We start from the raw sequence: 14394 nt of genomic DNA on the forward strand, positions 1-14394 counted from the left end.
TAAGTTGAATATCAGTTCAGTTCAGTTCAGGTGCTCAGTTGTGTCCAACTCTGTGACCCCATGAATTGCAGCACGCCAGGCTTCCCTGTCCATCACCAACTGCCAGAGCTTGCTCAAACTCATGTCCATTGAGTCGGTGATGCCATTCAACCATCTCATACTCTGTCATCCCCTTCTCCTCCCACCTTCAATCTTTCCTAGCATCATGGTCTTTTCCAGTGAGTCAGTTCTTCGCATCAGGTGGCCAAAGTATTGGAGCTTTAGTTTCAGCATCAGTCCTTCCAATGAATATTCAGGACTGATTTCCTTTAGGATTGAGTGGTTTGATCTCCTTGCAGTCCAAGAGACTCTCAAGAGTCTTCTCTAACACCACAGTTCAAAACCATCATTTCTTCAGTGCTCAGCTTTCCTTATGGTCCAATTCTCACATGCATACATGACTACTGACAAAATCATAGCTTTGACTAGACAGAGCTTTGTTGACAAAGTAATGTCTCTGCTTTTTAATATGCTGTCTAGTTTGGTCATATATAGAACTATATACATATACTCTGTGTAGTAATATAGAGAATAATATGGAATAATAGGGCAGTTAATACAATGGATGATAAGAAGACTAGAGAATTTGATTTTTTATTAATGTATATGTTGTATATATGTATATATGAATTATACTCTTTCTACATAGTAATATATAGAATAATGTAGAATAGCATGTATGATAATATAGCAGATGATGAGAGCACTTCAAGAAATTTGATTTTTCATTAGTGTTGAAGTTGTCTAGGATCTATAAATATACTTGCAAATATATTTTGTTTTAAATTTTATGAACATTCTTATAGAATAATGTGTTGCTTTACTGCCATGTGAATTTCAGCCCGTCTGACTCCTGCCAAAATGGTCATACATTTAACACTGGTGGGGTGAGGTGAGAGAATTTCACCAACACCCCACCTTTCACTTAGTTGTGCTGGGGCTCACACAGCTGCTGTGAGTTCCTAGTTCTGCAATACCAGCTTCTCAGTTTTTTTTCTCAATATTTGTGCTTCAGGTGGAACCATCCTCAGCATCTCAGGAAGAGGGTTCAGCAGGGACCGAAGTTTGCTTTGGGTGCTGGTGGACAATCGGTCCTGTGACATTGTGAACTCAACAGAGACCAACGTCTGGTGTGAGACCCCGCCGCCAGCCGCCCTGCCGCTGAGCACCCCAGTCCCTGTGGAGGTCTGGGCTGGCAGCAAGCCCTTCCCCCACCAACCTTCGCCTCGCCTGGTGGGGAAGGGCTTCACCTTCACGTATGAAGTGGCAGCAACACCAGTGGTCACTGCCACGCGAGGAGAAGTCACGAATCACAGCCTGAGGCTCTATGTGGAGGGACAGAATCTCTCTGACTCAGTGGTCCTTCTGGGTAACTTGAGCTGTGATCTCCAGACCCCATCTCCCGGGAGCAACTTGAGCCTGGCTGGGTGCGCTTTTCCTCTTGACACTTTGGAGGCCGGCCTCTATCCTCTCCAAATACACCAGAGGCAGATGGGGTTTGCTGACATGTCTGCGGTGCCCCAGCAGTGTGTGGTGACGCCTCAGATAACCGCCATTTTCCCAACACGCGGGTCCACTTGTGGAGGGACTGTTCTCACAGTGAGGGGCTTGGCTCTCCACTCCAGCAGGAGGTCAGTGGAGGTTGACCTCTCGGGTCCCTTTACTTGTGTGATTTTGAGTTTCGGGGACCAGACAGTTCTCTGCCAGATTACCCCCGTGGGTGACCCCTTGCCTGGTGGTTCCTTCACCCTGAATGTCACTGTCCTGGTGAATGGACTGCCCAGCACGTGTCAGGGGAATTGCACTCTTTTCTTAAGTGAAGAGACAACTTCTATCGTGGATGCTTGGACCACAAACATCAATGGGTCTCTGACCACAGTGCTAATTAAGGGTCAGAGGTTAGGTATCACGGCTGATGAGTCAGTGGTGTTTGTGGATGATTGTCTTGCTTGCACTGTGACTTTCCATAACAGAAGCCACGTGGCGTGTTGGATAAGTGACTTGTCCCCTGGACCTCACTACCTATCTGTTTTTCATACAAGATATGGGTACGCCTGTTCTGGTAACTTTTCCAGACACTTCCATGTTTTGCCTCAAGTGTTTCATTATTTCCCCAAGAATTTCAGCCTCCTTGGTGGAAGCCTCTTGACCTTGGAGGGCACAGCCTTGAAGGGACTGAACTCCACGTTAGTCTACATTGGCCAGCAGGCCTGCCTGACAGTGAGCCTCAGCTCTGAGCTTATCCAATGTGCTGTTCCTGCAGGGAATGGCTCTGCTTCCCTGGACATAGAGGTAGATGGACTTTCCTATAAGATGGGAGTCATTGGTTACAGCAGTGCCTTCACTCCCGAATTGCTCTCTGTTTCTCAGACTGATGATGTCTTAACCTTTTCGGTAGCCGGGATCTCAGGAGCTACAAATGTAGACATTTTTGTTGGGATGTCCCCCTGTGTGGGTGTCTCTGGCAACCATACCCTTCTCCACTGTGTGGTCCCATCCCTTCCGGCCGGGGAGTACCAAGTCAGAGGTTACGACCGCATGAGAGGGTGGGCCTCGTCCGTCCTGGTGTTCACTTCCAGAGTGACCATTGCAGCAGTGACCGAGAACTTTGGTAAGTCAGATAGATGAGGCAGAGAGCTTTCTTTATGTAAGTGGATTAATAGCTCCTCTCACCACTCACTCACAAGGTAGGAAATCAGCATCAGTCTGAACGACAGAAGAAGAGAGAAGCCGGTTGGCCTCTTACAGTCCCAGCTGCCTCCTAAAAGTTTGTCATGCTCCATTTATGAAGCTTTTTTTTTAATTGAGGGGATTGTGCATATTCTCTAAGTGTTTGATTGTCTTTTAATTTGATGCATTAACCCGCTTTAATTTGTGTTTTAAATTAAATAATACCATTTGTAAGAGCTCATAATTTGATCATTTAAGTAGAGCATAAATGCTTTCATCTATTTTTAGACCTATTTGCCAATTTGAATTGTTTTAAATGTATTAAATATGATTAATTTTTATCATTTTGTACTGTTTCACAGATGAATTCATACTCCATCAATAACAGGCCAATTGTGCAGTATAACTGCATTGGTTGAACTTTCTCTCTTTTTAGATATACTGCAGTGTGCTTTGCCTTTTCTTACAGCGAAGGTTTGGGTTTCTGTTCCCTTAATGTCTTCTTACACTTAAGATGGGGCTTCCCAGGTGGCGCTAGTGGTAAAGAACCCACCTGCCAATGCAGGAGACATAAGAGATGTGGGTTCCATCCCTGGGTGGGGAAGATACCCTGGAGGAGGCATGGCAACCCACTCCAGTATTCTTGCCTGGAGAACCCCATGGACAGAGGAGCCTGGTGGGTTACAGTCCATGGGGCTGTAAAGAGTCGGACACAACTGAAGTGACTTAGCACATAAACACACTTAAGATAGTTCAAATGTGATTGTGATGCAGAAAGTTTAGAAGAAGTCATGGAACAGGATCTTAGACTGATGAAGTACCAATCTAATTTTTTGGAACACATGTGTCCGACCTCAACTGGGTGAGATATATAGGGATTGGGGCTTGTTTCTAAGTCTGTCACTATCTTAGCTGGGTAACTTTTTTAAGCCTCAGCATTATTATTTGATAAAAGGTTGGGGCTGGTTTTTCCTCCCTAGTTCTCCTTTCAACTCTCTAAGAATCCATGATTTTTAGGCAAAAGAGCAGGGGTAAGAATGTACCCAGGCAAAAACTTGGTCAGGTGGCTGTGTAAGTACCACCTAGACTTCACATGAAGGTGGGAGAAGCTGGAATCTTAGCATGGACTAGAGATTTCAACCGGCATTTTCCTTTATTGGTTCTCATACTGAAGCAAAACATATTGTCTTGACTTTACCCATTTGATAGGCATACTTCTTACATGGCAGATAGGAATGTAAACCAGGGCAACGTTATTTTGGAGAGAAATCTGGCCATATCCTTCCAAACTAAAAATTTACTTTTCTGTTGACCTAGTAATTCCATGTCTAAGAGTTTGCATCATTTTTATTCATATAAGTGTATAGTTCATTGCAGCATTTTTAATTGCAGCAAAAGGGGAGATATTATGGAACTATTCCTGATAGCTCAGTTGGTAAAGAATCTGCCTGCAATGCAGGAGACCCAGGTTCAATTCCTGGGTTTTGAAGATCCCCTGGAAAAGGGATAGGCCACCCACTTCAGTATTCTTGGGCTTCCTTGGTGACTCAGCTAGTAAAGAATCCTCCTGCAATGTGGGAGACCTGGGCTCAATCTCTGGGTTGGGAAGATTCCCTGGAGAAGGGAAAGGCTACCCACTCCAGTACAGTATTCTGTACTGGAGAATTCCATGGACTGTATAGTCCATCAGGTCACAAAGAGTTGGACACGACTGAGTGACTTTCACTTTTACTTTCATTAATCAACAAGAAAATTGCTCAATACATTAGGGTCTAATCATATAATGGAATTCTAAGTGTCTATTAAAATGAAAACCTGGATCTCTCTCTCTCTCTCTCTCTATATATATATATATATAAAATGTATATAGACTTGGAGAGAGATTTATGCTGCATTTCTAATTAAAAAATAAGTCATAGAATGCTATGTATAGAATGATCAGTTTATAGTAAAATAGTCTATATGCTTTAGAAATTCCTAAAGGATTCACGAGAAACTAGACATGTCTTTTTCTAGGGAGTGAGATAAGTAGGTAACGGAAGTTTTACTTTCATTGTGTACTCTCCTGTATAAAAAGTTTATAAACTATAAACAAGCATTATTTTCATACATAAGAATTATGACACTTCATAGGTTGTTGAGTATGACTGGGGTTTGACAGAACAAGGGCTGTGGGCTTCAGAGCTCAGAGCTTAGTGAGAGGAAACTGAGAAAATCGGGGATCCCAGGCCAATTGTGTGGACTCCGGTGGGCATGGAAAGAAGGGTGGGCAGCGAGAAAGCATGGGCTTGAATTTTGAGAAAAAAAATATTTGCCTCTGTGATGGTAAACTCCGCATTTTGTCTTTAAAGGCCACCTAGGTGGGAGGCTCGTGCATGTGTTTGGAGCAGGATTTTCTCCCGGGAACATCTCAGCTGCCGTGTGTGGTGCTCCCTGCCAAGTCTTGGCTAATGCGACGGTGTCTGCCTTCAGCTGCTTGGTTCTGCCCCTTGATGGTCAGTAAAAACACCATATTTGTTTTATAAAGAGTAGGTGTGAAATTAGCATACTCTGGTTAACTCCATTTTTTTGGGTAATTCATGCTCTATTGACTCAATTTTTCTGTTTGTTTCTGTGGAAAAAGTTTTCTCTGATCCCCATGTAAAATGGTAGTTAGTATGGAGGACCGCCTATTAAGATGACTCATAATAGCTTTTTTTGTCGTATTAATAACAGCAAAAAATTTATCACATATTCTTGACAGCAGTTCTGTGATGATGGGGAAAGTGATTCTGAGTTGTGAATACTAGTTTCAATGGCAGCATAGGCATCAGGGAGAAAATAGTCTCTTGGTCTCCTGAGGTGGGGCTGCTGGAAATGTCTGCCTACTGGAAGTACTAGTGAAGGGATTACATCATCTGGCTGGAAATGTCTTGCACATTAGTGTGCTCAGGTCCTGAATCTTATTATAGGCAAAAGGGTCAATGTTGACATTATCCTTTTATTCTGTAAAGTCCAGATAATTATCTGAGCCGTAACTCAGTAAAATAACCACGATCTCTCATTGCTTTAAGCTTTGTTGTAGTTGTTTGTTGCTGTTTAGCCGCTAAGTCATGTCCGATTCTTTGTGACTCAATGGACTGTAGCCCGCCAGGCTCCTCTGTCCGTGGGATTTTCCAGGAAAGAATACTAGGATGGGCTGCTCTTTCCTTCTTCAGGTGATCTTCCCATCCCAGGGATTGAACCTGCCTTTCCTGCATTGGCAGACAGATTCTTTATCCCTGAACCACCTGGGAAGCCCTTTAAGCTTTGCAGTCATCATGTAAAATATGGCATGGGAAGCTGTGTCTTTGTGGGGTGCGAGGGTTAGAATGCAAAGTGCAAGGTTTGATTTTCCCACGAAGCTCACAACACATACTAACTGCCCACTGAGCTTCAGAAAAAGGTTTCAGGGATGAAACTGCCGTTTATCACTACAGGGTCAGCTAAACCATGTGATTATATTGTTTGCATAGTCATACATCTTGTACCTGTGCACTTAAAAACCATTTGCCCTCATGTTTTCTGTATAATGCTTTAAGTTATATTCCTAATTTATGTGTCAGCAACTTGGCTGTGGGTAAAAGACTTACAGTGATAAAAGCATCACTTCATCTGAGCTTGGACCAAAATTCCATGATGTACAATACTATTGTGCTGGCAGTTTGCACTGGATTGTCTTAGACCAGAAGGAGGAAGGAGAGGAGCGGGGAAAGGAAGAGGAGGAGAAACAACCCTTGTTTAAAATACCAGAAACTGAGGGTCTTATTATCATCAGGTATATAAGCAGAACATTATAGACGAGAGGAGTATTCTACTTAAGATTCTGCAGTAGGAAATTTAGGATATGGTAGAAAATTTAAGTTAATATATCTGTTTCTCTGCTCTCACTCCTATGCATAGAGCTGTTCTGGCTTAGGGGATGTGCAAAATCAATGTCTGATGAAAGAATTAATAAGGGAATTGGGAAATGGTGGAAACATAAAATGTTAGTTGCTCAGATGTGTTCCACTCATTGCGACCCCATGGACTGTAGCCTGCTAGTGTCCTCTGTCTATGGGATTCACCAGACAAGAATACTGGAGTGGGTAACCACTGCCTTCTCCAGGGGATCTTCCCGAACCAGGGATCAAACTTGGGTCTCCTACATTGCTGGAGTATTCTTTACCCTCCGAGTCACCAGGGAAACATAAAATCAACCATTTCTAGGTCCTAATATTTAAGAAATGCTGCTACAGTTTTTTTTTTTTTTTGTGGGGGAAGGTGCGGCTTTCACATATACACTGTTTAAATCAGCCAACCTCTTGCTATTGTTTCAAGACAACCAGTTTCAACCAGAAGTACGAACTTAAAAACCATGAGGTCAGGGTTAGAAAAGCTGTGTTTTATTGGGAGTTTCATAACTCATAGGAGGAGAATAAAATAAATTATTATATTTAATGAGATTTGGTTAAATTTATAAAAAGACTTTTCAAAATTTCTTGATTTTTAAGAGAAAAATGAGTGAGAAGCTGTGACTCTTACTCTTACCACTAGGTGTCAGCAAACACTCATTGATTGCGCAAGGGCTGCTCATTTATTCCAGGGAAATAGATAATTTGACTTTTCCTTTTTCATTAAAAAATAAGTCTTTTAAAAGATGTCTAAAGATGGGGAGGAACTTGTGAAATCCTACTCCATTGGCTTCTTACTTAAGATCCAAGATGGAAGTTGGGAATTCTATGAATCTCTGAAATTGAATAAAATATTTTGAGACTATGATTATGTATTTTTTCCCCCAAGAAGTAGGTCTATAATGGACATCAAATTGTCAGAGGGATGTATCTCAGAAATTGCTAAAAACTACTAATAATTCCCCTACCTTCAGAAAGGACTGTATAGAATCAAGTTAGTTAAGAATCTGTTATACTTTAAAAGATTTTTTTAGCGGGCAGTTTCACAGCAGTAACCCCCTCAAGTGTTTCACAGTTACTCTTTCCAGAGAAATCTGTCCTTTTCCCTAATGCTCCCCACTCTATTTTATTCACCTTAATCAGTTGGAAGCCTTTGGGAAAGCTGAGTAATTTCAGTTCTTCTAACACAATGCTTCTCAATGATATTATTATCGAGAATTATATTATTATGGAAGGATTATTGAAAAAAATGTATTATTACTGGGGCAGCAAGAGTAGCAGCACTTGGGAGTCTGTTAGAAATGCACAACCTTGGGAACTGCTGTATCAGTAAACATTTTGGTATTTCTCTTCTGAGACTCTGTAGAAATATGGAATTCACTATGCTGTATCCTTGAAATTAATGTAGTATTGTAAATCAACTATACTTCAATAAAGTTTTTTTTAAAGGTGAAGCTTTTAAAAAAGTCCTTTTTCTGCTTTGGGGTCATTCATCTTTACTTTTGGGCTTCTCCAGTGGCTCAGCAGTAAAGAATCCGCCTGTGATGCAGGAGATGGCAGGAGACCTGTGTTCAATCCCTGGATCGGGAAGATCCCCTGGCAGAGGGCATGGCAACCCACTCCAGAATTCTTGACTGGGGAATCTCATGGTCAGAGGAGCCTGGCGGGTTACAGTCCATAGGGTTGCAAAGAGTCGGACCTGACTGAAGAGACTGAACACGCATGCATGCATCTTTACTTTTCCCTCAAATTATACTTCTGATGAAAGAAGAATTTTACTTTTTCATATGATAGGTTGTTACAGCACCTTGTCAGTTTAACAGTCAGTATTTGTTTAAAATCAGCAAGATATTTGATCTTTTGGTTTCCTGCATTTATATCTTGAATTATATGATATGACTTCTTCATGGAAACTGATTTTTTCTGTAAGGTGTGAAAACCTAAAGTGATTAAGGTTACACAGCTATTTCGTGGCAGAACCTTGAGTAAAATTGAGTAAAATTCATGGATTCTGATCCCCAGCACTGGGCATTTATCATAATCCACCTTGTCAATTTGCATCTACCTAATCGCCCATTATGAGTTCATTATTTTATAGATGTTAAGCCTGTTTTTATTTGCCCTAGGGCTTACTACTGGAAAGTTCTCATGTTTTCTCTGTCCATGTGAGAGTCTTACTTTCCAGACGTTTTAACTGCTATAATTCTTTGGGAACACAGTCACAGAACCTACTACATGTCAGGTGCTTCAGAATGTACCGGCAAAAATAGTAACTATTTTTGTGTGAATGAGTAATGGCAAGCCCTCTTGTGTGCTTGCCTCATCCCTTGCTGCCTGCAGTCGTGTGATATGGGCAGGTGTCAGCTTCAAGCTCATAGTCCTTGATAACACGTGTTCTGTACCTGAGTGAACAGGCTAGCTCCTGAGGTAGAGGCTAGAGAAATTTTTTTTTTTTTCTGTTTGATTAAGGTTTTCAGGCAGAGGTACTCCCAAACCATCTCACATAGAGACTTGTTCATGCTTAGTCATTTTGTCATGTCCAGCTCTTTGCAATCCCGTGGGCTGTAGCCTGCCAGGCTCCTCTGTCTATAGGATTCTCCAGGCAGAATACTGGAGAATCCAAGAATACTGGAGTGGGTTGTCATTTCCTACTCCAAAGGAAGTAGGAAATGGCAGACTTGTTCATCCTCCTGTAAAAAGTTATTACCAGTCTGCCTTGGTGATGCTTTTTACATTGTGTCTCGTGACCTGGGAAGAAATGGTCTCAGGGTCAGAGAGCTTTAAATCATTGCTTTTCTTCTTTATGAAATGTTAATAGAACTCTATATGAAAATCAAGAACTTCAGTTAATCAAGAGATCCCATAAAGAGAATGAGAAGTCTAGCCACAAATCTGGAGAAGGTGTTAATAAGCATGTAATTTCTTTAGGATTAGTACTCAGAGTATAAAATGGCACAAATCAATAAGGAAAAGATAAGCATTCCAGTAGAACAAAGGGGCAAGTGACCTACATGGGAAGTTCGTAGAAGACAAAATAGGAGTTATTACTAAATATACAAAAAGCTGTTCAACCTAAAAAATAAAGATGACAATGCAAATTAAGGCCATAATGAGATGCTTTTGTATACTCACTGGACTGACCAAAATTAAGTCTGATAATCTTAAGTGCTGGCAATTTTGTGGATTACTGGGAACCCATAAAGATAGGAAAGTAAAATGGCACAAACAATTTTCTTAGAGACATATACTCTAGAGAAAATGCATTACATATTTGTAGTGGCAAAAGCTGGGAAATTCCCCAAAGTCCATTGGTGACAGAATAGGCAAATATATTGTAGTACTTTCACATGAAGCAGTGTTGAACAGCAGAGAAAATATTTGAACAGCAGTTATGTGTGATAATATGGCTGAATCTTGAAAACATAATATTGAGTGAAGAAAGCAGGTCTAAGAATATTATGCCATGTATAACTTTCTAAAGTTCAAAAGGAAGTAAAAGTCAACCACCTTCTGTCTAGTGGTTGTTTCTGAGAATGAGGAGGAAGTGGTAGACTTGGCCAGGAGCACGTAGATTGGCAAGCATTGTGATGGTGTCAGACTTTATGTTGGCTGATCCTGTGGTACATTCACATGAGTTTTTTTTTTTTTACTTGGATGATTCATATTTTACAAAAGCATGATTTATATCCTTCTGTATGTGTTATGTATATCTAATACAGATTTTAAAAAATTAATTAATGCATTTTATTGGAGAATAATTACAATATTGTGGTGTTTTTTTCCATACATGGACATGTGTTATTTATTACTGGGGATATAGTTGCTTTGGGCTTCCCTGGTAGCTCAGCTGGTAAAAAATCTGCCTGTAACGCAGGAGACTCCACTTCGATTCCCAGGTCAAGAAGATCCTCTGGAGAAGAGACAGGCTACCCACTCCAGTATTCATGGGCTTCCCTGGTGGTTCAGATGGTAAAGAATCCACTTGCAATGCAGAAGACCTGGGTTCAATCCCGGGTAGGGAAGATCCCCTGGAAGAGGGCATGGCAACCCACTCCAGTGTTCTTGCCTGCAGAATCCACATGGATAGAGGAGCCTGGTGGGCTACAGTCCCTGGGGTCACAACGAGTCAGACACGACTGAGCAGCTAAGCACAGCACAGCACACAGTTGCGTTACCACGTTGTGTGAGTTTCTGCCGTATAATAACATAAATCAGCTAGGCCTGTTAGGTCGCTTCAGTCATGTCTGACTTTTTGCAATCCTATGGACGTAGCCCACCAGGCTCCTCTGTCCATAGGATTTTCCAGGCAAGAATGCTGGAGTGGGTTGCCATTTCCTACTCCAGGGGATCTTCTTGACTCAGGGATCGAACCCACATCTCTTATGTCTCCTGCGTTGGCAGGTGGGTTCTTTACTCCTAGTGCCACCTGGGAATCAGCTATGTGTATATGTATATCCCTTCCCTCTTGAACCTCTGTCCCACTGCCCCCCCTTCCCATCCCATCTATCTAGGTAATCACAGGGCACAGACTGAGCTCCCTGTGTTATGCAGCAGGTTCCTCCTAGCTGTCTGTTTTACACGTGGTAGTGTATATATGTCAATCCTAATCTCTCAGCTCCACCCACCCTCCCCTCCCCCAGCCTTATGTCCACGTGTCCATTATGTCCATTCTCTATGTCTGTGTCTCTATTCCTGCCCTGCTAATAGGTTCATCTGTATCATTTTTCAAGATTCCACATATGCATTAATATATGATGTTTGTTTCTCTGATTTTTAAGAAGAGTAAATGAGTAAGTTTATTTTCCTATTGGTCAAAGTGCAGCACATGGGCTTGGTTGATGAAACAATGTGAGACCTTCAGTTCTTCCTGTGGTTATCACCTAAACCAACAGTGACTATTTCCTGCAGTGTCCTTAGCTTCCCTGTGTGACCTGAGGCCTGAGGAGGAGGACTGCGAGACCTCCAGCTGCAGCTATGTGCACTGTGATTTGATCATCACTGTTGGGACAGAGAGCCCGCCGGAATCATGGCCTTACTTCTACATCTGTGAAGAAAGTTCCCGATGCCTCTTGGCACAAGATCATTGGACAGAGTCTATCCTTCCATCGTTCTCAGGCCTCTTCATCAGGTAACTCAGTCCTTTCCCTCCCTGACCTTGCATACAAATGCGTGGTCAGTGGATTGATGGAATCATCAGGAACTCCATGTTGGTGGACTTGGCCCTGGGGCCAGTGCTGTTGTCGGAGGGACTGTTCCATTGTGGATTCCAGCCAGCCTGCATATCAAAGCGTCTGCTGTCTTTTCAAGTGTTCAAGAGAACATCTGAAAAATCTGCCCAGTAAACAGCCCGCTTTGTTCTTGCTTAGGTTTTAATATTTATCTTCCGATCCGAAGCAACATCTGGTGAATGCCAATGGGGAAAAAGATTAGACATTATGAAAAACAGAAGGCTCTTTTCCCCTCTCCTTTTTCTTTTCTTTCCAAACAGATTCACAAGTATGAGAAAAAGTCATAGAGAAATCCAGCAGATTGTACAATGTTTATTCAAAAGAAGTGGGGGTGCACAGGCAGGACTGTAGATCTCGGATTTAGAAGTTATAAGCTTATAAGGATTTTTTTTGAACTTAAAAAACAAATACCACAACTTTCCAGGTAAAAACCACCTTTTCTAAACAAATTTTTAAAAAGTGTGGCCATGTCAGTTGCTCTAGATGGACTGCATTTTCACAGGCAGCTCCTGTTTTATGAAGTGTGATGTTTTAGTGCTGCTCTTTATTTCTTATCAAGAGTGGTTAAATCCAATTATTTAATGAAGGCCTATTTCCTCGTTAAAAAATAAAACTAAGACCGACTACCCAGAGGAAAAGCAAGAACCAGCCTTTTTCACAGCAGTTGGACTTTCTGATGTCCTGGGACAGTCCATGTTTAGAGTGAATTTGCCACCAGGAGTTTGGATTTAGTGAGAGGAAGAAAGGGCCTCCTTGAGGTTGTTATCTGGAATAGCAGGGAAAAGCTTGCTTAGGGCTTATAGGAAATGGGGCTACAGGTGGTGCTCAGGGGAGACTGGATCTCAGCATGCTGACGCTGGGCACCAACAAGTGTATGTCAGCTGGTCCTGGCTCCCCGGAATTCGACAACTTTATTTCAGTCCCTAAGCTATTCTTTGGAGTTCTTCTCTTCTCTCTAAGAGGTGGCTGAGGGCAACTGAGCCCTGTGTTCATTCACTCAGTCATGTCCGACTCTTTGAAATCCCATGGACTGAGGTCCTCCAGGCTCCTCTGTCCATGGGATTCCCAGGCAAGGATACTGGAGTGGGTTGCTATTTTCTTCTCCAGGGGATCTTCCTGACCCAGGGGGTCAAACCCGTGTCTCCTACACTGGCAGACAGGTTCTTTACCACTGAGCCTCAGACCCTACTAAAAACTATGCCCTTATCTATGACTATCATTTGCAGTATACACTAATAACCTTATAATTCTTCATACTCTAATTCAGCAACTTCACTTTCAGGATTTTAAGAAAGCAGTTAGAAATATGTAATATTTATGAAAAACTATAGTCTTTGAAGTTTTAGGTATAACAACAACAACAAAAAGGCTGAAATGAAGTAAGTGTTTATACTAAGAAACCTTGAAAAATCATGATGGATAATATTTAACCAAACAGAGAAATGCTTACAATATATTAAGGAGTGAAATGTGCAGGTTATGAAATATTGCATCAATGTAATCCTGACAGTGTTCATAGTACCTGTGTCTGTAGGCACATATGACAAGTATTTGGGGAAAAAACTAGAAGGAAGTATTCCAAAACACTGAGGGTGCCTATCCCTATGGGGCTGGAGGACTGATCATATTTGCTTTCATCATTGAGTTTTTATGTAATTTTTTCAGTGAATATGTACTAATTTCTTAATCAGAAAACACGTTATAAATTATACAAGGGGAGTTAGGAAAATCATGTGCTAAGAGGCTTACCTCGATCCTCTTAAGTTTCTGCTTGTGAACCCAGGGAACTATTTTCTAGGATCTTTACAAGGGATCCATTTCATCAAATGGTTACTCCTCCGCCAGCCACTACCACTATAAATTTGATGTCATTTGGCAAAGGCAGATATTCATATCTGTGGCAAAAATATGCCCAATTTGTCCATCTACCCATCCATCCATCCAATATTTATCAAATGTTTACTATGTTCTAGTTACTATATCAGAAGCTGGTGATTCAATGGTGAATAGGATGCAAAGTGCCTACCTTTAAGGGTCAGGAGGGGACTAGACAATAAACAAGGTGGTCATGTGTTGTGATAAGGGCTATAGAGTGATAGAAAACAGTAAAGGCTAATTTTAAAATTATTTTTATAATTGAAGTGTATTTGATTCACAATATTGTGTTACTTTCAGGTAGACAGCAAAGTGATTCAAATATACATAATATATTCTTTTCAGATTCTTTTCTCTTTTAGATTATTATAAGATATTGAGTAGAGTTTCCTGTGCTATACAGGAGGTCCTTGTTGGTCATCTATTTTGTATATAGTTGTGTGTATATGTTAATCCTAAACTCCTGATTTGTCTCTCCATACCCACATATAAGAAATATGATTATGATATTTGTCTTTTGGCTTACTTCACTTAGTATGATAATTTCTAGGTCCGTCTAAATTGTTGCAAATGGCATTATTTTATTATTTTTTATGGCCAAGTAATATTCCATTGTATATATGTACCACATCTTCTTTATCCACTCATTTGTTGATAGATGTTGAGTTTGC

The 14394-nt window shown here is 41.3% G+C and overlaps 1 protein-coding gene across 7 annotated transcripts in view; it reads left to right on the forward strand.

Annotated features, from left to right (window-relative positions):
• Positions 1-14394, forward strand: part of PKHD1 (PKHD1 ciliary IPT domain containing fibrocystin/polyductin) — a 429461-nt gene that overhangs the window by 63852 nt on the left and 351215 nt on the right. For all 7 annotated transcript variants that reach the window (XM_043450734.1, XM_043450737.1, XM_043450739.1 and 4 more), the window contains exons 32-34: positions 1055-2650; positions 5061-5204; positions 11529-11748. In XM_043450734.1, the coding sequence (XP_043306669.1) occupies positions 1055-2650; positions 5061-5204; positions 11529-11748 (1960 nt within the window). The remainder of the gene's footprint in view (positions 1-1054; positions 2651-5060; positions 5205-11528; positions 11749-14394) is intronic.

Source organism: Cervus canadensis, chromosome 28 (assembly GCF_019320065.1).
Source record: "Cervus canadensis isolate Bull #8, Minnesota chromosome 28, ASM1932006v1, whole genome shotgun sequence".
NCBI classification, from domain to species: domain Eukaryota; kingdom Metazoa; phylum Chordata; class Mammalia; order Artiodactyla; family Cervidae; genus Cervus; species Cervus canadensis.